This window comes from Lucilia sericata, unplaced genomic scaffold, assembly GCF_015586225.1.
Source record: "Lucilia sericata isolate MDLA Ls3-8-SP2 unplaced genomic scaffold, ASM1558622v1 Contig000193F_arrow, whole genome shotgun sequence".
Lineage (NCBI taxonomy): Eukaryota > Metazoa > Arthropoda > Insecta > Diptera > Calliphoridae > Lucilia > Lucilia sericata.
In genome coordinates this window covers 237,563-263,842 of record NW_023994221.1, presented here as the reverse complement: position 1 = coordinate 263,842, position 26,280 = coordinate 237,563, and the positions used below count along the sequence as shown (strand labels likewise).

At 30.6% G+C, this 26,280-nt stretch overlaps 5 protein-coding genes across 7 annotated transcripts in view; 3 read left to right on the top strand and 2 right to left on the bottom strand.

The window, feature by feature from the left end:
* Positions 1 to 26,280, bottom strand: part of LOC119601849 (alpha-protein kinase 1) — a 273,362-nt gene that overhangs the window by 136,095 nt on the left and 110,987 nt on the right. The window lies entirely within an intron of this gene.
* On the top strand, positions 4,530 to 5,117 carry LOC119601844 (cyclic AMP-dependent transcription factor ATF-4-like). Its single transcript, XM_037953033.1, has one exon. The coding sequence runs from the start codon at positions 4,530 to 4,532 to the stop codon at positions 5,115 to 5,117; it is 588 nt and encodes a 195-aa protein (XP_037808961.1).
* Positions 11,682 to 12,410, top strand: LOC119601842 (ribosomal RNA processing protein 1 homolog A-like). The gene has a single exon (XM_037953032.1). The coding sequence runs from the start codon at positions 11,682 to 11,684 to the stop codon at positions 12,408 to 12,410; it is 729 nt and encodes a 242-aa protein (XP_037808960.1).
* Positions 15,716 to 16,599, top strand: LOC119601851 (41 kDa spicule matrix protein-like). Its single transcript, XM_037953049.1, has one exon. It carries the CDS (start codon positions 15,801 to 15,803, stop codon positions 16,515 to 16,517), a length of 717 nt encoding a protein of 238 aa, XP_037808977.1. The 5' UTR covers positions 15,716 to 15,800; the 3' UTR covers positions 16,518 to 16,599.
* On the bottom strand, positions 18,456 to 24,120 carry LOC119601850 (serine protease gd). Its single transcript, XM_037953048.1, has 5 exons — positions 23,738 to 24,120; positions 21,510 to 21,660; positions 20,749 to 21,016; positions 19,813 to 20,526; positions 18,456 to 19,161 (listed from the first exon to the last, which is right to left on the bottom strand). Exons 1-5 carry the CDS (start codon positions 23,948 to 23,950, stop codon positions 18,615 to 18,617), a joined length of 1,893 nt encoding a protein of 630 aa, XP_037808976.1. The 5' UTR covers positions 23,951 to 24,120; the 3' UTR covers positions 18,456 to 18,614.

Genomic DNA, 26,280 nt, shown 5'->3' with positions numbered 1-26,280 from the left:
TGAGTCCGCACGTCCAATATTGTATAGATGTGCTCGTAATCCTGTGTGTCCACTCAGAATACGTAGTATCATACTAACCTCGGACTTTTTTTGAGGAGATTTCTCGTCTTGTTCTCATCAGGGTAACCCCATAGGATCTTTGTGGTTTTACCCACCTTTTCATTATTCGAAGAAGGATTCTCTCGCCCATATTTTCAGTTCAGCTTTTGTTGCGTCGAATGTTTTTGCGTTTGTCAGGTTAATTACCTCGAGCTCTTTTCCCTTGAAGCATATGATGCAAACCTTATCTTTGGGAGAATATTCAGTTAAAACTTTCTTACAATCCAATACGATCTTAGATTTAATTCTATCACCTGCTATCATCCTAATTGCCAGAAGGCAAATATATATCAATAAATTATTTTAATCCAATTTACACATTCCGTTATTGCTCGGACTTCTGCCTGTAAACTTGTATTATGATTAGGTAAACGGTGGTGTAGTTCTATTTCTGGACCTTCAATATAGAACCCCAGGCCCACCTTTTACCTCAATTTGGAGCCATCCGTGTAGCAACGGATTCCTACTGGTATTTGCTCCAGAGTCTCTGGTAGGAATCGTACCCATGACCCACAACCTGATAGATAAATTCACCAACTAATTATTCTATCGGGGAATCAACAATGAGATTATATATGGAAACAAATAACAAGTACATTTAATAATAAAAATTTCATAAGGCACTTGAATTGTGTAAAATTATTAAAATAATTTTAATTTATACATATTGCATGTATTGAAGAATTCTGCCAAATATGGAAATGTCTGACACTTTTATCATAACATTTCTTTAAACAATTTAAACTTTTTAAGCCTTAAGCACATAAACATTAGACCGACTCACAGAAAAATGTGCTTCTGTTAAGTCTTTTATTTTGTTATAACGAGGCTTCTATACCATTCTAGACTAACTACATAGAAAACATGATCTCTAAATTAAGTGAGTCAGACTAATAAATATATTTTTTTATTAAGCTAAACAAACACAACTGTAATTCGGCATTTTACTTAACAACAAAATAGAAACAAATTTATTTTATTTAGATTTGTAAATGTTTTGATGTTAAATTAAATATTAGCATAAGGCAACAACTATATCAATAAAAAAGACAATTTTTATTTACAAAAATATTTACATATACAAGAAAAAAAAAAATTAAAAAATTTGCAATAAATAGTGAATTAATCTGCCAGAAGTTATATTTCAATTCCATAGGTGATTGAACTTACAACTAGCCGTAAAACAATGAAATTTCTAACAGTTTTTATATTTGGCTTAATATTGGCAACGACTCTTGCCCAGGATGCAACAACCGAAGCTCCTGCTGATGGAGATAAAACAACCGAAGCTGCTCCAGCTGATGGAGATAAAACAACTGAAAAGCCAGCTGATAAGCCTGCTGGAGGTGATAAACCTGCCGATAAACCGGCTGGTGGTGATAAACCTGCTGGCGGTTCAGATAAACCTGCCGATAAACCAGCTAGTAAACCCACTGAAAATAAACCCAATAACAAACCTAATCAACAAAACGTCAATAAGCAACGCGAAGAAATTAAGAAAAAACAATTGGCTATTTTGAAGAAACAACAAGCTATTATTAAGAAACAAAACGCTAAAAGGAAGAAGCAACAAGCCATCAAGCAAAAGCAATTGGCCATAATTAAGAAGCAAAATAATATCCGTAAGAAACAACTTGCATACATGAAGAAACAGGACGAAAATTTCAAAATTCAAGAGAACAATATGAAGAGACTTCAAGCTGAGATAAAGAAAGCTTTAGCGGAGAAGAAAAGATTAGATGCCTTGTTGAAGCAACAAAACAATCGGGGATAAAATTTTGAGGTTCAAAATATTTTAATTTTTTTTATTATCTAATAAATATTCTGTTAAGTCAGACAGTACAAATTAATAATCAATATTAATTGTTTTTAGTTAGTTTTCATGTTTTGTCATAGTATCTAGTGGCATAAAGTTTTTGGGCTCTGCGACACTTTAAATAAAGAAATATTTTTGTAAGTTTTATAAGATAATATTATAGTGCCCAGTGTCAGAGTATCTATGGATAATCGTATAACCGCCTGAGATTTTTTCAATTAAAAAAGAAAATAATTAGGGAAACATGAATGATTACTAGTCATTACTCATTATACCCTACACCACTATAGTGGAAAGGGTATTACACGTTTGTGCTGATGTTTGTAACGCATTAAAATATTAGTACTATACCCACCTTAAAATATAGCGATCTACTTAGAATCACTTTCTGAGTCGATTTAACGATGTCCGTCCGTCCGTCCGTCCGTCCGTCCGTCCGTCCGACCGTCCGTGTGTCCATGTAAACGTTGTTATCAAAGTACAGGTCGCAATTTTCAAGATAATTTGATGAAATTTGGAATACACGTTTGTTTTGACCCAAGAAAGCCCCCTTCAGAAAGTGACTTGAATATCTGCAATTCATTTATTAGCTATTGCTATTGCAATGAAATTTAGTGCAGACAAATATTATATATATTATATAAATATTATATAAATACAAATCTATCCATCCCATTTTATCGGGATCTTTCCACATTTGATCCTATCCCCCATATAAAGCCTCTTTTAGAAAATAAGTTTTTCGTCAATAAATTTCTTAAATTAATCGGAATCAAGGTAATATTCAAGATAAATGCTTTATTATGAAAAAAAAATCACATTTAATATTCATAACTGGTGTATCATATAGTCGGCCAAGCCCGACTATACTTTCTTACTTCTTATTTTCTTTAAACTCTATAAAGTATTTCATTAATAAATTTAAGTTTAACAATATTTCATAATTACTTTAATACATTTCAACTTAAACAGATTGTAGATATTACACCGTCCGACACTCAAAATTAGACACGAACAGGATGATATACGTTTGAAACTATAAATTTAATGGAGTAAAACTGCGTTTTCACATATATCAGCCGATTCTTGTCTAACGAATTTTTTCTCTTAGCTTATCGGAAGTTGTAATCAATTTAAAAATTCTAATATTGAAAATTTTTGAAAATTATTTCCAAAAACTGTTGAAACAATCTCCATAGTAAGTAAATAAGCTATTGTAATAATACGTCTTAATTTACACAAAATGTTCAGTCACAAAGAAACATTCATATAATTAAATGTAACATATCAAAACAGTGTGTTAAGCGTTACATTTCATAGCCTACTTTAGGGCATTAATATAGATTTATGTTAACATAAAATTTATTTATGCTAAATTTCATCACGTTGTTAGTGTTTAAAAGTGAATTGTGAATATTCAAGTTATTTTCGAAAGAGGACTTTGTATGGGGTCTAAGGTCGAACGAGGTCCGATTATTACGAAATTTGGCAAGTTCAACAATGCGTATATAAAACTTAGTTGATCCATTTTTTTCGAAAGCCCTTTTTGAGCCCACTAAATTGGTATAGGGTATACAATTTTTATTAAATATTTGTAGTTGCCTTACTATTTCAATATGGATATAAAATGAAATGGGACGATCCTAACAATTCTACGGAATATTTTATAACATTTCCTTCATTATTCTTGAAACTATACTAATAATATTGGTCTGCAATAAAATCCTTCAATAATTGAAAAATTGTAACTGAATTGAAAATATTAATAAACAAAACCTACATCATACTTCTTTCTGTCACGTCGAGTTTCCTAATGAAATCGAGTTTTATCGCTGTACTTATAGTTTTAAGCCTGTAATGAGCTTGTATGGGGGCGAAAGCGAAAACGTTTACCGATATTCAATACCAAACAAATCTTACATATATAGGGAATATGTATTTGTGTGAAATTTCAATCCTCTTTCTGTTCGTGCTTTCAACAGACACACAGTTAGACGGACGGACATGGCTAGATCGTCTTAGAATTAAGTAAGGACTCATGTTACAAACGGAATGATAAAATCAATATACCCCCTAACTTTTTTGAGGGTGGTTATACAAATAAAAAAATTAAAATTGCTTAAAACTTCAACATGCACTAAAATTCTTAGATATCCTAGAAAGATTAGAGTGGCGTATCAATATTCTGTATCGATTCCAAAATGATTAAATTGAAAATTATTTTTTATTAATTAAGACCGATTGCTTCTAATAACAATATGTACATACTAGATGCATACTTTTCTCAAAAGCCAAATTTCCCAATTTTTCTTTTAGTTAAGATTTTGGAAAAACAACAAAAAATAAATAATTTGTATAGTATATGTGGATCAATTTTGTACAAGAAATCAAACAAATATTAAAACGAAAACAGACAACAGCTAAGCAAATACGAATTAAAAACAAACAGAAAAAACTTTACACGTGTTAATTATTAACTCTGAAATTATTACAAAATTTTACCATAAATAGTAAGCGAAATGAAAAAGATTTATAGTTTAATTCAAGAGTTCATTGAATTAATAATATAATTACAAACTAAACTTTTCAGTTTATATTGAATTATTAAAGCACAATGAAATTCCTAACAATTTTTATTTTTGGTTTAATATTAGCTACGACTCTTGCCCAGGATACAACAACCGAAGATCCTGCAGATGGAGATAAAACAACTGCAGCTCCAGCAGATGGCGATAAACCAACTGATAAACCTGCAGATAAACCAGCAGATAAACCCGCTGAAAAGCCAGCTGGTGGCAATAAGCCTGCGGGAGGAAATAAACCACCAGCAGATAGTCCTTCTAAAGGTGATTCACCAGCCGCTACTAAAAAACCAGCCACCAAGAAACCTGTTCAAAATAACAATCTAAAAAAGGAAAATGAAAAGAGACGCCAACAAATTAAGAAACAACAAGAACAAATCAAGAACATGAAAAAATTGATCATGAAGGAACATCAGGCTAACCAAAAGAGACGCGAAGCTATCCAGAAAAGGGCTGCTGAAAATAAGAAGAGACAACAGTTGATTAAGAAGAGAAACGAAGTCATGAAGAAAAGAAGTGAAACCGTTAATAAACAAAGGGAATATCTTAAGAAGTTATTGGCCAGTAATGCTGCTGCTAGAAAGAAGTTGAATGCTGGTAGAGCTCCTAACAGAGGTTAATATTTTTTAATTTAGAATAATATTTTTATTCTTTGTGATTTAATAAATAAAGTTTTTATTTTTTCTACTTAAAAAGAAAATCTTTTATTATATCTCAGTCATGAAACTTAGGCACAATTTTAAAATTCACATAAACTTAGTTAACAAATTTAAGAATTTTCCGCAAAAAGTTAAGCAACTTTTGACGCGTTGACAGCTGATCAGGGTTGTATTTTGTTTTGTGAAGAATAAGAATAAACTAAAATGAAATAAATTTCACCAACAATGAAAGAAAAATATTTAAAAATAAACAAAAACTTAAAATTTTGATTTTTGAAACAGTAATAGTCTTAAAAACATTAAAAGAAAGATCAAAATGACGCGTGGAGTCTAACTTGCTGCTTGTAAGGCGCGAAAAGTTTGAAAAGCGTTGCCGCCTCAACGCGTGATGTGTACTTCCACCTTTACTACAAACTAAAAAAATCGAATGATTACATGTAACAAAAAAACTTTGCAGATATTCACGATATCTAAGACGTTTTAAACGTCATCTTCTTGCTATAACAAAGATGTCAAAGATGTTTATCATCTCCATTTTTCGAGATATATTAACATAAAGTTTAAAACAACGATAAATTAAAATAAAAATATATTGTCTTGTATTTACGGCAAAAAGTCAATCTGAGGAAATAAAAGAGATTTTAAAATTCAAACCCCTGGATTCATGTTTATAATGAAAAAGGATCGAAAAATCTGCAATTACTAAACAAAATTTGTATAAAATATATGGACAACTTTGTGTCAAGTGACCCAACTCAAAAAATAGATTTGGATGAAATTTGCACCAAGGTTATCACTATTCGATAGTAGGCCAGATACACATTTTTAGCTTTATCGGTCAAGAACTACCGGTGTTAGAGGGGGTCAAATTTGGACATTTTGGTCATACATGGTTTTTCTAAGTGAGAGTAACTTTTTACCTATTGGTCCTAGCAAAAATTGTCAAAAGGAATTTTGATAGCTATTTTTTTACTGTTTCCAAAAAACATTATTTTTAACAATTTTTTTTTTATTTTTCTGGGCCCTTTTTTTGCTATACAATTTCCTTTAAGGGTCGCTTAATGGGATGCGAGCGTGATAAAGTTTGCTGATTTTTTTTCAACAAATTTTACTTCGATCAAAATTTTTACTGAGGCCTCTATCAAAAAAATCTTTTATATTTTTTTCGTATAATCTCTAATGAATATTCCTGGGTTATTTTGTTTGTATTCCGAAACTAATTTTTTTTATCGTATAAAAGCAAAGGTAAATCAGAAGACTATAATCTTAGAAATGTCAATATAAGTTAAGTTTTTGTTTCAGTTGAGATTTTAGTAAAAACAACAATTAATATACAACTAGAACAATATTTACACTTGGATAAGTTATACAAGAAATCAAATAAATATTTATTTAATTCGAAAACAACTAAACAAACAAGAATGATTAATTACTATAATAATCTGCTGAAAAATTTTTACACGTGTTAATATTTGCCTAAGAAATTATTACAAATTTTTACCATAAATAGTAAGATTAATGGCAAAGATTTATAGTTTAATTCAAGTGTTCATTGAATTAATAATATAATTTAAATCGTAACCAAAAACATCCAAATATTAAAGGACAATGAAATTCTTAACAATTTTTATATTTGGCTTAATATTGGCAATGACTATTGGCGAGGAATCGACTACTGAAGGGGGAGATAAAACAACCCAAGCTGCTCCAGCTGGTGGCGATGAAACAACTGAAAAATCGGCTGATAAGCCAGCAGGTGGTGATAAACCTGCCGACAAACCAGCTGGTGGAGATAAACCATCTGGTGGCAAAAAACCAGCTGGTGGTTCAAATAAACCTGCCAATAATAAACCAGCTAATAAGCCCAACAAAAAACCCAATAAAAAACCTAATCAACAAAACGTCAATAAACAACGCCAAGAAATTAAGAAAAAACAATTAGCCTTTATGAAAAAACAACAAGCTATTATCAGGAAACAAAACGCTAAAAGAAAGAAGCAACAAGCCATTAAGAAGAAGCAATTGGCCAAAATTAAGAATCAGGAAACCATTCGTAAGAAACAATTTGCATATGTTAGGAAACAAAATGACAATTTCAAAATTCAAGAGAATAACATGAAAAAACTCCAAACCCAGATAAAGAAAGCTTTAGCTGAAAAGAAAAGATTAGACGCTTTGTTGAAGCAACAAAACAGACGTGGATAAGATATTATAATTAATAATATTATTTTAATGTGTTTATAAATAAATATCCTGTTTAGTCAGACAGTACTAACTAATAATTATTATTATTTTTCTTTATAGAAGGAATTTGTATTTAACATATTATATTTATGTTAACTTAGTTTTTGAAATGTACACAATTTCCGCATCTACAGTATATACATATGGGCCATTCCATGTCAAGTGACCAAACCTAAAAAAATCGATGTCTATGAAATTTGCTATTATCTATAGTAGGCCAGGCACAAATTTTCATCACTATCGATTTTTCAATATGTATTTCGAATCTCATATACCCACCATCAAACCGTATGTTTGATGGACCGATCCGCACTAAATTTGGTAGAGAGATTTTAACTCGCTTTAAGGTCATTTTCTGAAGGGGAGCTTATATGAGGATCAATCATATGCCGATTCATAAGAAACTTACTTATGTCGAATTTTATCTTAATACTCGTACTTTTAAGCCAGTAATGAGCGTTAGACTAATTTTCTGAAAGGGACCTTATATCGGGGTAGGATCAATTATAGACCGATCCACATTTTTAAACCAGAAATGTTCGTTAATGTAATTTTCTTAAGGGGACTTTATATAGGGGGGTAGGGTCAATTGTGGACCGATCAGCACTAAATTTGGTAGAGAGATTTTAACTCGCTTTAAGGTCATTTTCTGAAGGGGAGCTTATATGAGGATCAATCATATGCCGATTCATAAGAAACTTACTTATGTCGAATTTTATCTTAATACTCGTACTTTTATGCCAGTAATGAGCGTTAGAGTAATTTTCTGAAAGGGACCTTATATCGGGGTAGGATCAATTATAGACCGATTCACATAAAATTTGGTTATGAGATTTTGGCTCGCAAGGAACAGAAAATTTGGTACATAGATTTTGGTTCGTAAAAGACCTACTTACATATGTCAATTTCATCGCTATACTTGTATTTTGAATCCAGTAATGAGCGTTAAAGCCACCTTAAAGTATACCAATAGGCTTAGAATCAGTCCGTCCGTCCATGTAAACTTTGTAATCAAACTACAGGTCGCAATTTTGAAAATAATTCAATGAAATTTGGTACATGATCTTCAATGGTACCGGAAACGAAGCCTATTGAAAATGATTAACATCGGTCCATTATTTCAAATAGCCCCCATACAACTGAACCCGACGAATAGGGCTTTTAAGTTCATAATTATGTTTAATATACTCGTATCTCGACAAAAAGCTGCAAAACCAAGTTCTATACTAGGGTCTCATTTGACCGTAGCCCCTATACAAAGCCCCCTTCAAAATTTTACTTAAATGTCCACAATTTTATTAAACAATAAATGACTTAAGTATATCTGAGGCAAGGTACAATTCAACATAAATTAAAACTAAATCACATTTTATTTTTGTAAAAGGTGTAGGGTGCTATATGGTCGGCTTCACCCGATTATAATTTCTTACTTCTTTTTAAATATAAATAATAAAACCTTTATTAAATTGTTATTTTAAAAAAATTTAACCTCTATAAGGAGCTCTACTAGCATTCAACTTCTTTTTAGCAGCAGTATTGATGGCCAATAGCTTCTAGAGATATTCCTTTTGTTTTTTAACAGTTTCACTTCTTTTCTTCATGACTTCGTCTCTCTTCTTAATCGTCTGTTGTTTCTTCTTATTTTCAGCGGCTCTATTCTGGATAGCTGCTCGTCTCTTTTGATTAGCCTGGTGTCGCTTTATGATCAAGGTTTTCATTTTCTTGATTTCTTTTTGTTGTTTCTTAATTCGTTTGCGTCTCTTTTGATTTTCCTTTTGTAAGTTGTTATTTTGAGCGGGTTTCTTGGTGGTCTCAGCAGGTTTTTTAGAAGGGTGGACTTGTTGATGATGGTTTATTTCCTCCTGCAGGTTTATCGCCACCAGCTGGTTTGTTGACGGGTTTATCTTTAGGTTTTTGAGTTGTTTTATCGCCATCAGCTGGAGGACTAGCAGTTGTTTTATCTTCATCAGCAGCAGGGCCTTCGGTTATTGCATCCTGGGCCAGAGTCATTGTTCTTTCCATACAAATTGGAATTTTTTGAAGTCGTAAAGTGCGCTTGTAAAAATAGATTTTATTTTATTTTGAGAACGTTTATTTTTATGCTAATATTTTTAGGTACTCATTCTCTCAACAGCATTACCATACTTTTGAAATATTTTCATACATTTTATAAACAAAACCATGTAAATAGGCAACGAAAAATAAAAACAAAAGAAAATAAATAGAAATATCAGACAATTTATAGTTACTATATCGTTTTGACGACGTTTTTGCTTGAAGTTAGAGTCGTGTTCTGTTTCATCATTAAGACAAAAATAAAAATTGTTAGGAATTTCATTTTTCAATACAAACCGTTAAACTTTGTTGTAATTATATTTTTAATTCAATCTTTGTCATTTGGGGTACTATTTATGTTAAAATTTTGTAATAATTTAAGAAACAATTATAAGGAATTAATTAAGATGGGGGGTGGGTGGTGTATATTGATTTTGTCATTCCGTTTGTAATACATCAAAATATTTGCCTAAGACCCATAAAAGCTACTTATGAATTTCTAAGACCATCTAGCCATGTCTGTCCGTCTGTCTGTAGAGAATTGAAATTTCGCTAAAATTAAATAATTATATATAGAGATGAAATTTCACATAAACAAGTTTTATAAAAGCTTAAGGCCCGTATTCAGAAAGAAGAATGAAAAACAGTATTTAAAATTTTATATGAAAACAAGTAGGAAAGTATAGTCGGGCATGGCCGACCATATAATACCCTACACCATGAGTATATTTTAAAAATTTTTATTTTTCATAACGAAACTTTTATGTTGAATTTTACCTTAATTGCAAAGTATGTAATTTTTTGATAAAAAACTAATTTTCTAAATGAGGCTTCATATAGGAGTATAGGTCAAACATGCTTGGTCCAAATTTCATCAAATTATCTTGAAAATTGCGGCCTGTACCTTGCGCACAAAGTTTACATGGACAGCCAGCCAGCCAGCCAGCCGGACAGACGGACGGACATGTCTTAATCGACTCAAAAAATGATTCTGAATCGATCGGTATACTTTAAGGTGGGTGTAGGACCAATATTTTTGTGTGTTACAAACATCAGCACAAACGTATAATGCCCTCCCCACTATAGTGGTGTAGGGTATAAACACTAACAAAAACTGAGTAGTTTTCATAAAAAAATAAATTTTTTCTTTTCTTTTTTCTGAATTTGGACATAAATTTTTTGAAAAATTTTTAAAATTTACTATATTTATTTATAAACAGATGTAAACTGTTTATTACATCGTCCAACAAAAAGGGAAAAAATTCGTTAGACACGAACCGGATGATATATGTACGTCAGAAACTATAAATTTCATGGTTGAGTTTTTCATTGAATTTTTTGGTTTTTTATTTCCTTATCCAGTGTACTTTTTAAAGGACTTTAAAGTTTTGAAAAGTAAAAAATATACTTCTACTGATCAAACAATGTCGAATTTGATGTCAAGCAAACAAGATGAGTAGGGAAATATTTGGTATTATTTTTATTTTATACTGTCAGGATAAAAAGATATCAAAAATGCTTTTTAAAACATTTATGTTTTCAATTTCATTTTTTCAAACAATTTTTGAAAGACATTTTTTACATCTTTTGATCCTGATAGAATAAAATAAAAATAACACAAAACATTTTACAACTCCTCTTGTTCGCTTGACATCAAATTTGACATTGTTTGATCAGTAGAAGTATTTTAAAATGTGTTTTGTCCTTTAAAAAGGACACAGGATCACGAAATGAAAAAAATTATAGTTTCCGACGTATATCATCGTGTTCGTGTCTAATTTTGAGTGTCAGACGGTGTTTTAAGTAATGAAGTCTATTGTCTTTAAAGTTCTTGATTAGAATAGTACACTTCTTTTGACAAAAATCACATTTCCTTTTATTTTCAGTTTAAATTCTTTTTTGAAAACACTTGTTTTTCATCAATGCCAAATTTAATTTAATTTGCAAATTAATTTCTATTTCAATAAATATTTACTTAATAATTTTATAATATATTTCCTTTGTTTAATCGCTATTGAAAGAGTCAACATCTATAGAAAGTTTTAAAATAAATATTTTATTAGCGACAATTTTTATGCGTGTTTATTTTTAGCGTATGAAAAAAGAGTTTCAAAATTTTTACCATAAATAGTGGAACTACGGCAGAGTAGTAATTACAGTTTAATTCAAGAGTTTATTGGATTAAGAACAAGTTTACGGGAGAAAGAAAAAAAAAACGATCGTATCATGAAACTTTTTACAATTTTAATTTTTGGCCTTGTTTTGGCTTTGGCTTTAGCCGAAGAAGCAGAAGGAGATGGTGCTGAGGACAAGGGTGATGAACCTGGTGATGATGACAAGGGTGGAGAAGGTGGTGACGACAAGGGTGAAGGAGGTGACGAAGACAAAAAAGACGAAGGTGGTGATGACAAAGGCGATGGAGGTGATGACAAGGATGGTGATGATAAAGGCGATGGCGACAAAGGTGGTTCTAAACCAGCTGGTGGTGGATCAGCCTCCCCTGCTCCGGCTCCAGGTAAAAAACCAGCTGGTGGCGGTTCCTCAAACAAACCTGCTGCAGGTGGAAATAAACCTGCTGGATCTAAGAAACCAGCCAATAATAAGCAAAATCTAGTTCAAAAAAGAAAACAAATTAGGAAAAAACAACAGGCCCTTTTGAAAAGACAACAAGCCATCATGAAGAAACAACAAGCCAAGAGGAAAAGAATGCAAGCTATTAGAAAAAGACAACAGGCCATGATGAAGAGACAACAGGTTATGATTGACCAACAATTAAGAAATCTGAAAAGGCAACAGGCTAACTTTAAGATCCAACAGTCTAACATGAAGAGATTACAAGCTCAAAGACAAAAGGCCGCTGCTAATAAGAAGAAAACTGCTGCAAATAAAAATAAAAACAAACAAAATCAAAAGGTTGGAGCAAACAGACCAAAGGTTCCCAACAGACAAGGTTAAAATAGAATAGAATTTTAAAATTGTGAAATTGTTGCAAAAATAAATATGCTTGCTTAAGCAGATTCTAAAGAAAAAAAAAATAAATTTTTTAGTTGTTTTATTATTTTAAAGAAAATTAGGTTTTAATATAATAGCAAAAAACAATAAAAAAATGGAATTGAATACAAATGTTTTTATTCTGACAAGAGCCTCACTTAATTAGACTAATTATGTGATTAGGGGCATTAATGAGGGATCCGGGACCAACATAATTTGAAACATTAATATCTCGAATAAAATAGTTTTTGTTGAAATTTGTATTAATTTCATATTTTTGAACACTTTATTGATCAAAGATTTTAAGTAAAAGTGTTTATATGCAGGTTATGTCAATTATTGACCATTCCTCATGATATTTGATAAAAATGTTATGAAACTTATTTATATCTATTATCATCTTTATACAGTTATCTGAAAGCTACATAATGGCATACGATAAAATAATTTCCTGAAGGGGCCCTTATATGGTTGCTAGATTCAAATATGGTATAATATTAACCTAACTCCTGAGTATTAATTTGGGCAGTAGACTTACTTGTGGAAAATGTATTCCCATGTATGTTTGGGACTTTGGTGAAATTGTGGATTGATATTTTTTATACAATTTTAGCACAATTTCATTCAACAGACAAACAGATGGAAGGATCATCTTAAAATATAATTATATTTTTTGGCTAAGAGAGTTTACTTGTCTTTACTGATCACTTGTAAGGATCTTTCCCATTTCCAATTCAAAACAAACATTATCAATAAAGAATATTTATGGCTAATTTTATCCATCTATCTGCTTCCGATCGGACACTATTGTATTTTTAACAGACAGACGAACCGAACAGACGAATCGACTAGATCCGTATCAGTATATAACATGTAAGAAGTTATAGTCGGACGAGGCCGACCATATAATACCCTACACCAGTTATTTAGCATTTAAATTGAATTGTATCTTGTCTTAGATATACTTTAGCCATTTTTTGTTGAATAAAATAGTGTAAATTTAAGTTATATTTCGAAGGGGGCTTTATATAGGGGCTAGGGTCAAATGAGGCCCTATCATCAATAAAATTCATCAGGCTAAATGATGGCTAGTATAGAACTTGGTTTTGCAGCATTTTGTCGAGATACGAGTATACTGAACATAATTATGAACTTAAAAGCCCTATTCGGGTGGTTCAATTGTATGGGGGCTAGGTCAAATATTGGACCGATTTCCCATTTTTAATAGGAACGTCTCTAGTATAATAGAAGATCGTATGCAAAATTTCATTGAATTATCTTCAAAATTGCGACCTGTAGTTTGATTACAATGTTTACATGGACGGACGGACATAGCTAAATCGACTCACAGAATGATTCTAAGTCAATTGGTATACTTTAAGATGGGTATAGGACCAATGTTATTGTGCGTTACAAACATCAGCACAAACCTCCCCACTAAAGTGGTGTAGGGTATAATAAGGACCCAGTACATACATGTACTTTTGTGGGTCTAGGACTAATATTTCGATGTATGTATCACAGAAAAAATTATCAGTAGTTTATTTTCAATTAACATGTTTTTCTCTTTCTTTAATATTACTTTAAGCAATTTTTTATTTGTCGTAATTATCTCGTTGTTTAAAACCTAAGTTTACAAATTTGATTAAATTTTTAATTGATTCAATTAGTTTTTTAATTGATTGAAAAAAATTTTCGGGCCAACTTTTCTATTTTTGTTTTTTTTTTTAATATTTTATTTTGATTTCTTATGCTAACAATGTTTATAATTCTTAAATAGTCAATACGATTTTAGGCATATAATATTCAATTTTCCTGACAATTTATAAAACACTTTATATGTTCAAATTTGATAATAAAGTGATATTTTTTGTAAATGCTCAACGCATTGTTAAAGGTCAAGCATTCCTTTAACATTGTGAGTAATCAATTAATAATTTGATTGTTTTAATCATCAACTTAATTGGTTTTTAGTACATTTTCTACCAAACAAACTAATTCATTTGATTAATAAATTAATAAAAATTAGATTTTATTTTTATTAAATATTTAATTTATACAATTAATGAATTAATCAATTTTAAATTTTGTCTCAATTATTGATATTAATTGTTCTGATTAATTCGTTATTTGGAAAAAAAAAAGTATTTTTTTAATATTTTTACAAATTTGATAATTGATATCATCATTTTGGTGATAGGTGCAAAACTTGCTTGATACAATTATTTTGATAATTGAAACATATTTTTAGTTTTTTCTGTGATGTATGCATGGGTTTGTGGATACATACTTTGTAATTTATAAATTGTAACAGTAATATTATTATCAAGTTATCTATGAAAATATTTTTATTATTATATAATAATTAATTTATGTGAGATTTCAAAAAAAAAAAAAAAAAAAAAAAAACACAAAATAATAAAATAATTAAATAAATAAATAATAAAATAATTTAATTTTTAATATAAAATAAAATTGAGATCTTTAACTAACATTATCCTACACAGAAAAAACTGAAAAACGATTTCAATTACCAAAACCTCGTTTTCAATTATTTTGTTTATTGAAGTTCAACCTATAACAAAAATTGTATATTCAATTACTACTTATAATTGATTTCGTATAAAAAATTTTTATTTTTTTATATTTTTGTTGTTATTAAAAATGTATTTGATTATATATTTTTATGATTCAAATACAAAATGAATTGAACCCTTTTAAAGTTGTCGATTAATCGTTTAATTGAAATTTTTTTAAAATTAATTTTTTCTGTGTACCTACAGGGTTACTTTCAGTTATGAAGTGGTCGAGCGAGATCCTTATAAAATTTTAAAGTTAATATTTTCGTTCGTACATGCCTATTTAGTTTAGATATTAAAAGTTTAGAAATTACCATATATATCCGATTATATTTCGAACCCTCTTTATAGAATTATAAATCGATATTGTTACATTCTCGGCCTGAAGAAAACACGCTCATTTCTTTAACACATTTTTATTTTTACTAAAAATTAAAAAAATAGTTGACCTTGACTTGTGCTTTAATAATAATAATAATTATTAGCAAATTTTTAACGAATTTCTTTCCATACAAGTTAATATTTATTTAACTGCTAATTTGCTAATATACATATAATTATTTGCTTAATATAGTGAGATACACAACACATTTAGAAAGTCAAAAATAAATATTTGTTTTAACTGCTGCTACGCATTTTTATATAAGACTTATTGAAAAAAAGAGTTTCAAAATTTTGCCATAAATAGTGGATCTATAGCTGAGAAGTAATTACAGTTTAACTCAAGAGTTGATTCACTTAAGAACAACATAAGGAAAGAGAACTAAAAAGGAACATGAAACTTTTTACAATTTTCATTTTTGGCCTAGTACTAGCTTTGGCGCTAGCCGAAGAAGAGACACCAGAAGGAGGTGGTGAGGAGGAAAAGGCTGAAGAAGGAGACGAAGATAAAAAGGAAGAAGGCGATGAAGATAAAGGTGAAGGTGACGATGACAAAAAAGACGAAGGTGGTGATGACAAAGGCGATGGAGGTGATGACAAGGGTAAAGACGAAGGTGGTTCTCCACCTGCTGGAGGTGATAAACCAGCTGCCGGTGGTAATAAACCTGCTGGCTCCAATAAACCAGCTGCTGGTGGTAATAAACCCGCCGCTGGAGGAAATAAACCCGCCGCTGGAGGAAATAAACCAGCTGGAGGCAAGAAACCCGCTGCTAATAAAAACCCCTTGAAAAAGGCCAACCAAAAAAGACGTCAACAAATCAAGAAAAATCGCCAGAATATTAAGAAAATGAAGCAGCAGCTTAAAAAACAACAACAGGCCAATAAGAAGAGACGTGAACAAATCAAAAAGAGACATCAAATGATTAAGAAGAGGCAAGAGTTTATTTTGAAAAGGAAACAGAACATGATGAAAAGGAGACAGCTTATTATGAAGCAACAGCAAGCACTCAAGATGCAAAATAACCGTAATGGAGCTAATAGACCAAAACCAGGAGCTAATAAACAAAAAGCTGGTGGCAATAAACAAAAGGTACCAAATAGACAAGGTTAATTTTAAAATTTTCCGAAATTACAATTATGAATAGATGTTATACTTAATTGTTCAATAAATGATGTTATAGTTAAAAAACAAATATTAATTTATTCAAGTGGTCCCAGTTAATGAATTAGAAAATATTACAGTTTTGGCAAAAACTTTAGGTTGCTTTTTAAAAATATTGAATTATATGTAGGTGTATAAGAACTTTCAGAACGAAAAATTCGGAGCAGTAATTAGGTGAAAGTTATATTCATGTCTCGAGAATTCAAAGTGAATTAATCCCTAATTGTATTACCATGTAACTGAGTATCAAAGCGATTTTAATATGAGGAACTTATGGAAGCTAATTATACTTAGATGCCCACACAATTTTAAAAATGTCGAAACCCAGAGACCAAAGTATTCTTTTCTATAGGGTTAAGCTGCTCTGAACTCAAATCTCAGTTTTCTCCATTACCTCAGCTTTTTGGCCATATTTAAGGCTTTATAAATGGTTTATCATTTTCAAGTGTATTTCAGAATAATTTCGCTTGTAACTATGGTCAGTAGAAAAGTTTTAAAGTTTGTAAAATTTAATTTTAGAATACTGAAAAATAATTGAAAACAATGAGAAAGTTCCTAAATACAATTGGAATTGAAGTTCCAACATAAACAAGTAAGAATATATAGTCGGTCATGTCTAACACGTAATACCCTACACTAGTGAGTATGTTGAAAATGTGAAGTATTGTTTTAATAATAAAGCATTTAATTTGTTTTTGACCATAATACCGAAATATTTTAACAATCTGTTGAAAAAAATCTAAAAGAGAGGTTATATAGGGGCACGAGTTAATATGGTCCTATCCTTAAGTAATTTTCTGAAGCCCTATTTGGGCGGTACGATTGCATGGATATACAGACGGACAGACAGACTGACTGACTGACTGACTGACTGATAGATAGGTAGATAGATAGATAGATAGATAGATAGACAGACAGACAGACAGACAGACAGACAGACAGACAGACAGACAGACAGACAGACAGACAGACAGACAGACATAGCCAAATCGAATCAGAAAGTGATTCGGAGCCGATTGGTATGCTTTAAGATGGGTGTGGGATTTTTGGCTGTTACAATCATCAGCACAAACGCATAATACCCTCCCCACTATAGTGGTGTAGGAAATTAAAATCAATAAAATTCGGTTCAAAATATTGAATTCTGTGTGAAAAAAGACAAGCTGTTTAAATAACAACTCGACTGAAAATTTTTTGTGTACATAGAAATTGTGTATTGTTTAAGCTCTAAAAACAATATTTGAACTTTTTTTGTATCAATAAAAAACATTTCTATTTAGTAAATAAATAATAAGCCTACCAATTTTGTTGTTGCTATTATAGTCAGATTCTACTTCATAATTCTTATAATTGAGTCATAACCGATACATATGCGTTATAAAGCTTTTTTGAAAGAATTTATAAAATTCAGAAAATTAAAAAAAAAACGATTCACCGATTTTTTCACAAATTATTTTTTGAATATACAATTTTTTGTAAATTATTATTATTTCTTTAAAGAAAAATATGTATAATATTTAATAAGAAACCAGGACACGGTTACAGTTTTAAAAGTCCAATATAATTGCTACTAACACTATAACTATTTAATTTTGAGCTAGAACAGGTTTCGGCAGACAAATGAGCTCTCCTTTCTCTCTTTTTTTAGGTACAAGTGAGAAAGGGAGCTGATTAGTCGCCGCATCACCTTTCTAGATCGACAAAAACGCACATTACTTTGATTTCGAACAACTCTTCTTCATTTTTATTAAATAAAATTGTAAACTACTAATTCGAACATACAAATTTGTATACATACAGTTTTTTCTTCTTTTGTAAAACTATCACAGTTAAAACGATAATTAAATATTTAATTTAAATATAAAAAAACTTAATTAAATTATTTACATAACTTATAATAAATAAAATAGAAATAACTGTGCTAAGCACAGCTATATATTTAACTAAAAATATTAAATTTGATTACTTACACATACACACCCTTTTTGTAATATTTGTTTTACCTTAAAAGTCCTTTTACATTTGTTTCTGTCCTTCTGTTTGCATTTATATAATAAATGCAAAAATCCAATCTAGAAATTTTGCCACATCTGTATAAATCACATATTGATTTATACTACAACTCTGGCTGGTTCGAGAAGTTGTAGATGAGGTAGAACCCTCGACAACAGCTGCTTGCATGGGCAATACACCCGATACGGTACCCCTTAACATCCAACGATTGTTTTTGAAAATCATTAAACCCGCACCAGAGTCACCAGTACAGGGTCCCTGATGTAGTTGTTGTTGAAAATTTAATGGCTTACCACTAACTTCACTTTTAGTTGTTGCCGCTGAGGCTTGCAACATAATCCCAGCACAAAAAGTCCGATTCGATGAGAGACTTCGATATTTGGGATTCGCCTTAAAACAAATATCGTTCGAAACAATGGGGGTACTGACAATTTTCGGCACTGTACTAGTGGTGGAGGTATGTTTGGAAGTATTGAAGCCTCCAAGACCCCAACCCACAACAATGCCATGCTCTCCTTCGATGTATTGTGTCTTTGTGGAACCAGACCACATACATGCTGGACGTATGAAAGTATTAAAGCTGTAAGTAGATAAATAACTTTAAATTTATAATCTTAAAAATTTAAATAAATCGGACTATTGGTTGCTCGATCCACTTTAATGAATCAAAATTTTTGATTTCTTAATTGAATGTGAAAGAATTTGAGGGGAGGAGGAGAGCTTGGGTATATTATGGGCCAAAATCTTTAATCGGTTTGATGAAGTCAGATTTTTTTGTTTGAGAAGGTCTTGTAAAGGGCCAATAGTCAATTATGAGCCGATGGTTGAGATATTTTAATGGACCGGTCGTTATGAAATTTGACGGAGTCTTATGATTATTTTATTACTACATATAGATGTTATGAAATATATGAAAATTTTATTGATTTTCGAATCATTATACCGAACAATTTAGTTCGGTTTAATTGGCGTCACACAATTTTTTTTAACGTTATAGGGTCAATTATGGACTAACAAATGTGTGGATTAAATAAGAGCTATATGAAATGATATTCAATTCCAAATTAACCTTTTTTCAAATTTAATTATCTTCAAAAATTGAAGGTTTACATGGACGATCAGACGAACGATCATTATTAAGTCGATTCAGAAAGTGATTCTGAGATGATTGGTAAGATCAGTGCAAAGCAGGGCAGGAAAATGTTCCTGCTATCTCATTTATTCTACCTACCGAACTTCATTCTTCAGCACCACTACAGCAATATCAGCATCATATGAATTCAAATGTTGATTATAATCGGGATGTATAAAAATATCATCAACTGGAGCCGCTAATGAACCTTCTTCATTCCAATTTTTCAAGTTGTGACGTCCTAAAAACACCAAGACCTCATTGGCAGTATAACGTTTCTTGAACAACTGAAAACAGTGTGCTGCACTGATAACAATGCGTGGCGATACCAGTGTACCGCCACACTGATAAGCCAGAGATGTTAAATTATTAACATAAACAGCTGCCAGCCAGGGCCAGGCTCCACGAGTAATCGAAGGCAACTCATTGATGGTCATTGAACCATCAGTTGAGGCAGCATCATCCAACATAAAATCAGAATTCAAATCAGTGTCACTGGTAACTAAGGGAGGTAAACTGTCATCACCATCATCCTCATCATGTTCATCTCCTTCTTGTCCTCTGGCTTTTGTAGCGACAGTTGCCGTTTTACTACCACCCGTAGAGATTTCATCATTTGGACGTGGCAATATTGCTGACAACAATAACGAACCTACACTATCTGCTTGGTTTTTAAATGTTGTACTCGAGGAAGAGGAAAAGGAGGAAGAAGAAACTATAGAAGTTGTAGTTTGTTTTAATGCATGCAAAACTTGAAAACGTATACGGTCATCGATAGTGCCACAAATATCCTTTGAAAGGCGCATGGGATTCCTGGAGAAAATTAAGAAAAAGAAACCAAAAAGGAAAAATTATAAGAAAAAGCAGAGCAAAAACAAAAAAAAAAGAGGAAATAATTTTTCAAATTCTTTGTTAACATTGATTTAAGGCTGTAGTCTGTCCATATGCCAAACCATTTGATTGTACGTCTGTCCATCTATTGATTGGTATAATTTTGTATGTTTGTAGTATGTTTGTAAAAGATTTTGAACTTACTTTTCCATATTGGTTAAAGGCAAATGTTTAGTACCAAATGCAATGTTAGTTGGTAGTATTGATGATTCCTTCATGCCTGTTGTTATGGGCAATGCTGATATAGAAGCTGAGTGACCTCCCCCCAGGCCCATTGTAGCTGTAGAAGATGAGGCTGATGATGACGAGGAGGATGATGATGATGTTTGTATAGGTGGTGGTATTTCATCGGGTAGAAATGTAAACTTTCTAGTGTGTTCCAATTGTATTTGTGTCACAAAGATACTGTGATCTGTTTTTATAGATAATGTCACACACACATGTAGTTAAACGCAACATGTTGCATGAATGGTATATTGATGGATGAATGAATGAGTGAGTGAGTGGTGTTTGGTTGTTGTAGATGTTTTCAATGTTTTTTATTATTATTTTTTCCAGTTTTTGATGGATGCATCATATCAACACATCACCAATAGACATTATGTTTTGTGTTGGGTACCAAGTACACACACACATAGTGTCAAGTAAAATGTTCATCATAACAAAAACAACATTTAATGCCAAAGTGTAAAAAATATAAAAAAGGAGAAAAGAAAAAAAATAATGGTATTTAATATTTGATTTTATAAATATGTATTACAGATTTTCTTTAAATACTTTTAACAAATTCTTAAAAGAAACATTGATTTTTACTTTTGTTTTTTGTTGGTTTTCATTTCTTTTGTTGGTTGTAAAGTTTTAAGATTTCTTTTAAATTTTTTGTTTTGGTTTTCTTTATACTTTACCTTGTGCTCCTAGACAAACAACTTGATTATTCGTTGTGATTTGTAACAATTTAGGTGGAAAGTGATTTTTCGGAAATTTAATTTTATACAATACCGGTGTGTCGCTTAAGAATTGTCCACGTGTTAACAACTCAATTTCGCCCAAATAATTCTGTTGTTATTTATTGTTCCCAAAAGATACAGGATATAGATAAAGGATATAAAAAAGGATTACATTTAAGAAAACATGTTATCGTAAGTATAATTTTATATCTATTATGAAATAGTGTTAAGTGCAAAAGTGTGCTGGACTTTGTAAGTCGTTTTAAGGATATTTTGTGTATATGATTAATAAGAACTTCCTGGTGAAAAATTGTAGATTGTAAAAGTTACAATTAAATATAAAATTTATTTGAAATATAACGAAAAAGATGTCCTAGAGGGAAGAAGGAAAGAGTGATAAACCTTTTACAAAAATATTTCTTAGATCCAAATTATAGCATTAAACATGGACAAAATTGGACTAATCAAAAAAATTGTAAAACCATATAATACCCTACACCATGAGTATATTTTAAAAATTTTATTTTTCTTAAAGAAACTTTTATGTTGAGTTTTATCTTAATTCCAAATAAGCAATTTATTGATAAAATACAAATTTTCTTAATGAGGCTTTATATGTAGGAGTATAGGTCAAACATGGCCCGATGCTGATTAAATTTGGAAAATAACAGTTAGTTATGTTGAGTTTCATTGCGATACAAATGGTTACAAGTCAATTTTTGACGTTTAAAAACAATTTTTAAAAGGGGTTTTGTATGGGGGCTAGGGTCAAATAAAGGCCGATCGTATCATTTATACTTATATAAAACTTATTTGTGCCATTTTTTGGAGAGATAATATTATATTTGTCGTAATTATGACATAAAAAGCCCAAATCGGGAGGTACGATTGTATGGGGGCAAGGTGAAATAATGGACCGATTTCAACCATTTTAGGCTTCGTCTCTGTGCCAAAAAACATGTTTGGTACAAATTTCATCAAATTATCTTGATCGACTCAAAAAGTGATTCTGAATCGATCAGTATACTTTAAGGTGGGTGTAGGACCTATATTTTTGTGTGTTACAAACATCAGCACAAACGTATAATACCCTCATAAAATTTTAAATGCCACATCTCAGAAAGGTGAAAAACTTTAAACTACATGTTTAAAACATTCCAAAATTCATGTAAGACTTTTTTTGCAAAAATCTTGTATTGAGTTTCTTTAGATTTTTTAAGAATATCTAAAATCTTTGAGAAAAAAATTTGTATAGAACTTTTCTAAAACCTCACGTTGGTCAGTTCGGAAATGGAAAACTGAAAAACCCCAATTCTTTGTTTGAAGAAGAAACACTTAGAGCCCTCATAGCGCTTTATGGAGGATTTCAGGGGTCCATTTTTTTAGCTTAAACTCAAATACTCCTTGGCTATGCTAATGTCATAAGCTTTCTATCGTTTGAAAAATTCTCGGGAACAATGCATACCGAGTCCATTTCTCTACTACACCCATACACATATGAATAATTTCGTGTCAAGTGACCCAACTTTTTTTCTGGGACCATTCATTTGAAACTGTATAACCAAAATGTCCAACTTTGGAGACCTCTAACTCCGTCAGATCTTGGGCGATAAAGAAATTTGTGCCTGATACTAACCTTGGTGCAGATTTTATCCAAATCGATTTTTTTAGTTGGGTCACTTGATACAAAATTGCCAATATACATACATGTGATAGATTAAAGTCTAAATGCTACTGATTTCCCGCGAACTCGTTTAAATTAACAATCGTGAAACTCGCATTAAAAAATTTTGTAGATCAAACTTCCTGGCAATGAAATTGGTTGTTATAAATCCATCGTTAAAATTTATCGATAGACTTCTGTTGACACAATTTTGTTTCTCATGAAATTATGAAACTGTACGAAATATACAAAAACTGAAGGCGAAATGTTGGCTCTATGAATATGTCTCCACTGAGATTTATGATTCCTTAAACGTCAGTAGCTAAATATTAAAAAAATAGTTATTCCTTAAGTTTTCTTTGAACGGAAAGGATTTGAAAACAAACAGGTCCAAGATCTGGTTAAATGACAACATGACAATCTATCACCCATTTTTCTGGTTACAAATATACCAGAAAGTTCTTTATAAGCACTTCATACACTATTTCAAAATACCTATAAATAATTAAAGTAAAATACTTACCGTTGTCGGTTTCCCTCTCATCGAGAGGGTGACACGCAAATGTAGAGCTTGACCAAAATCTGGATTACGCACCGATAATATGCCAAACCATTCCGCGCCATCAAAACGATATTGAAACATTTTCGGACAAGGACTTATGGGTATACCTTGTGTAAAGATTTTATTTATATGTTCGAATATGATAAACATGATGGTGGTGATGTGTAAATGCATTATTTAAATTTTATTTCTTTTGCAATTTTTTTTTCCACTTTTTCACTATTTTGCACTTATTTTGTTTATTATTTTTTATAGGTTTTTGTTTTATTTTCAAATTCATTTATTTTCTTATATGTACATAGAACGCATGCAACTCAATTGCGAGAGCGTTCAAAAACAACTGATTTTATTATGACATTTACCACTGAGAATGTCAAATGTGAAAAAATAAAATATTTGTTTAGCATTAAGCAATAATAAAAGAAGATGATAAAAAGAAATAAAAATCCGCTAAAAATTATGGGGATCATAAAAAGAAACCAAACACAAACAACAGAATCATAAAAATATAAAGCAAGTGTGAATGAATGAAATGCAATTGTGCAGTGAGTGAATAATGATCATTAAGGGAAATTCCCTTAAATGATAAGTACTTGAAAGAGTGAGAAATTAAATAAGAGTAATTAGTGTTTTATAAGCAGCTGTTGCTCTTTAATGATTAAACATTACGGATCATAAAGTAATTAAGGAAAATTTAAAAAAGAACAACAGTTTAAGGGTTTTTAATTAAGTCCATTCGTTAAGAAATCAGTCGAAAAGGATTAACAAACAGCCAACAGGTAGGTACTAATAATAATAATTTCAAAGTAAAAACAAATTCTTATCTCTCTTTTGGCGTTATTGGAATATTTTAATGCGCTTGCGCTTAAAATACCAAATTTCCCCTATTTTAAGTTAAGGCGAATTTAAATGTTAGAGTAACGGTTAGTGGAGGTTATTTTTCAGTAGTATGTTGTTATTACTTTTGTTTGTTGCATGCAACAAGTTGTAACCTGTTGTATATACTAGTGTGCTAACTACATTTTCATAAAAATTATATACAAAAATACTATAATATACACTTTTTAAAAATTTAATTTAAAATTTAAACCAATTTGTTTGTTTGTTGCTGTTATAACAAATATTTTCATTTCAGTTGTTGTTGTTGCTGTTGTTGGAAACCAGTAAAATATGATCCACATTAACAAAAAACACATATAATGAGTTTCTTTATGGTTGTGATATTGTAGGTGGAATTTTTTTCGTTGGTTTTTTTTCTGGTTTGTTACTTGGTTTAATGTATTTTAACACTTAATAAAAAAGTTTTTCGTGTTTTGAAAATTTTTACCTTAAAAAATATTATAAGATATTATGATGCTTGTAGGGTTTCTTAGAGTTTTTTTTGCACCTTAAAATTTTGTTTCATTGTATTCTGCTTTCTTCGTTCTTTTTTTTTTTTAAATTTTGTACATAAAATGTTGTAAGTATAATTTTATAAATGTAATTCTTTTTTTTTTGTATCATACCCTCAAGACATCTACTCTTCACTAAAGTTTTTTATCACGTTCTTTAACTTTATACTGCCATAACGACAGCGGCAGCAAAGAAATAAAAAAAAATATGAAGAAAGAACAACAATAGTTTTACAATAAAATCTGTAGTAACCCTATAGTTTTGGGATAAAATCAGGAAAACAAACAGCGCCCAGCCAAGAATAACAAAATATTCTGATTCCTTAATATTTACAAAATTTATTTATACCTATTTAGATGAAATAATATGATCGTTGTAATGGTCCTTAGTTCTCCGCTTGCGATTGAAAATATTGACCTGAGTAGAATTTGTAAAAAAATACCCCCACTTTTTCAAATTTGTCTCAAATTTTGAGCAAATTACGGGAAAAATTATTTAAATGTTTTTGTTTTTGATTTTTAGTAGTTTTGGGAGGCATATTATTTTCGCATTTTATCGAAATAGAAGTCGAAATTGTTCTAATATTTAGCTTATACAGAGAAAAATCTAGGTAAGTGGTTAGTGTTCTAGTCTAACTAACTAACTAACTAACTACTAACTAACTAACTAACTAACTAACTAACTAACTAACTAACTAACTAACTAACTAACTAACTAACTAACTAACTAACTAACTAACTAACTAACTAACTACTAACTAACTAACTAACTAACTAACTAACTAACTACTAACTAACTAACTAACTAACTAACTAACTAACTAACTAACTAACTAACTAACTACTAACTAACTAACTACTAACTAACTAACTAACTACTAACTAACTACTAACTAACTAACTAACTAACTAACTAACTAACTAACTAACTAACTAACTAACTAACTAACTAACTACTAACTACTAACTAACTACTAACTAACTAACTACTAACTACTAACTAACTACTAACTAACTAACTACTAACTACTAACTAACTAACTAACTAACTAACTAACTAACTAACTAACTAACTAACTAACTACTAACTAACTAACTAACTAACCTAACTAA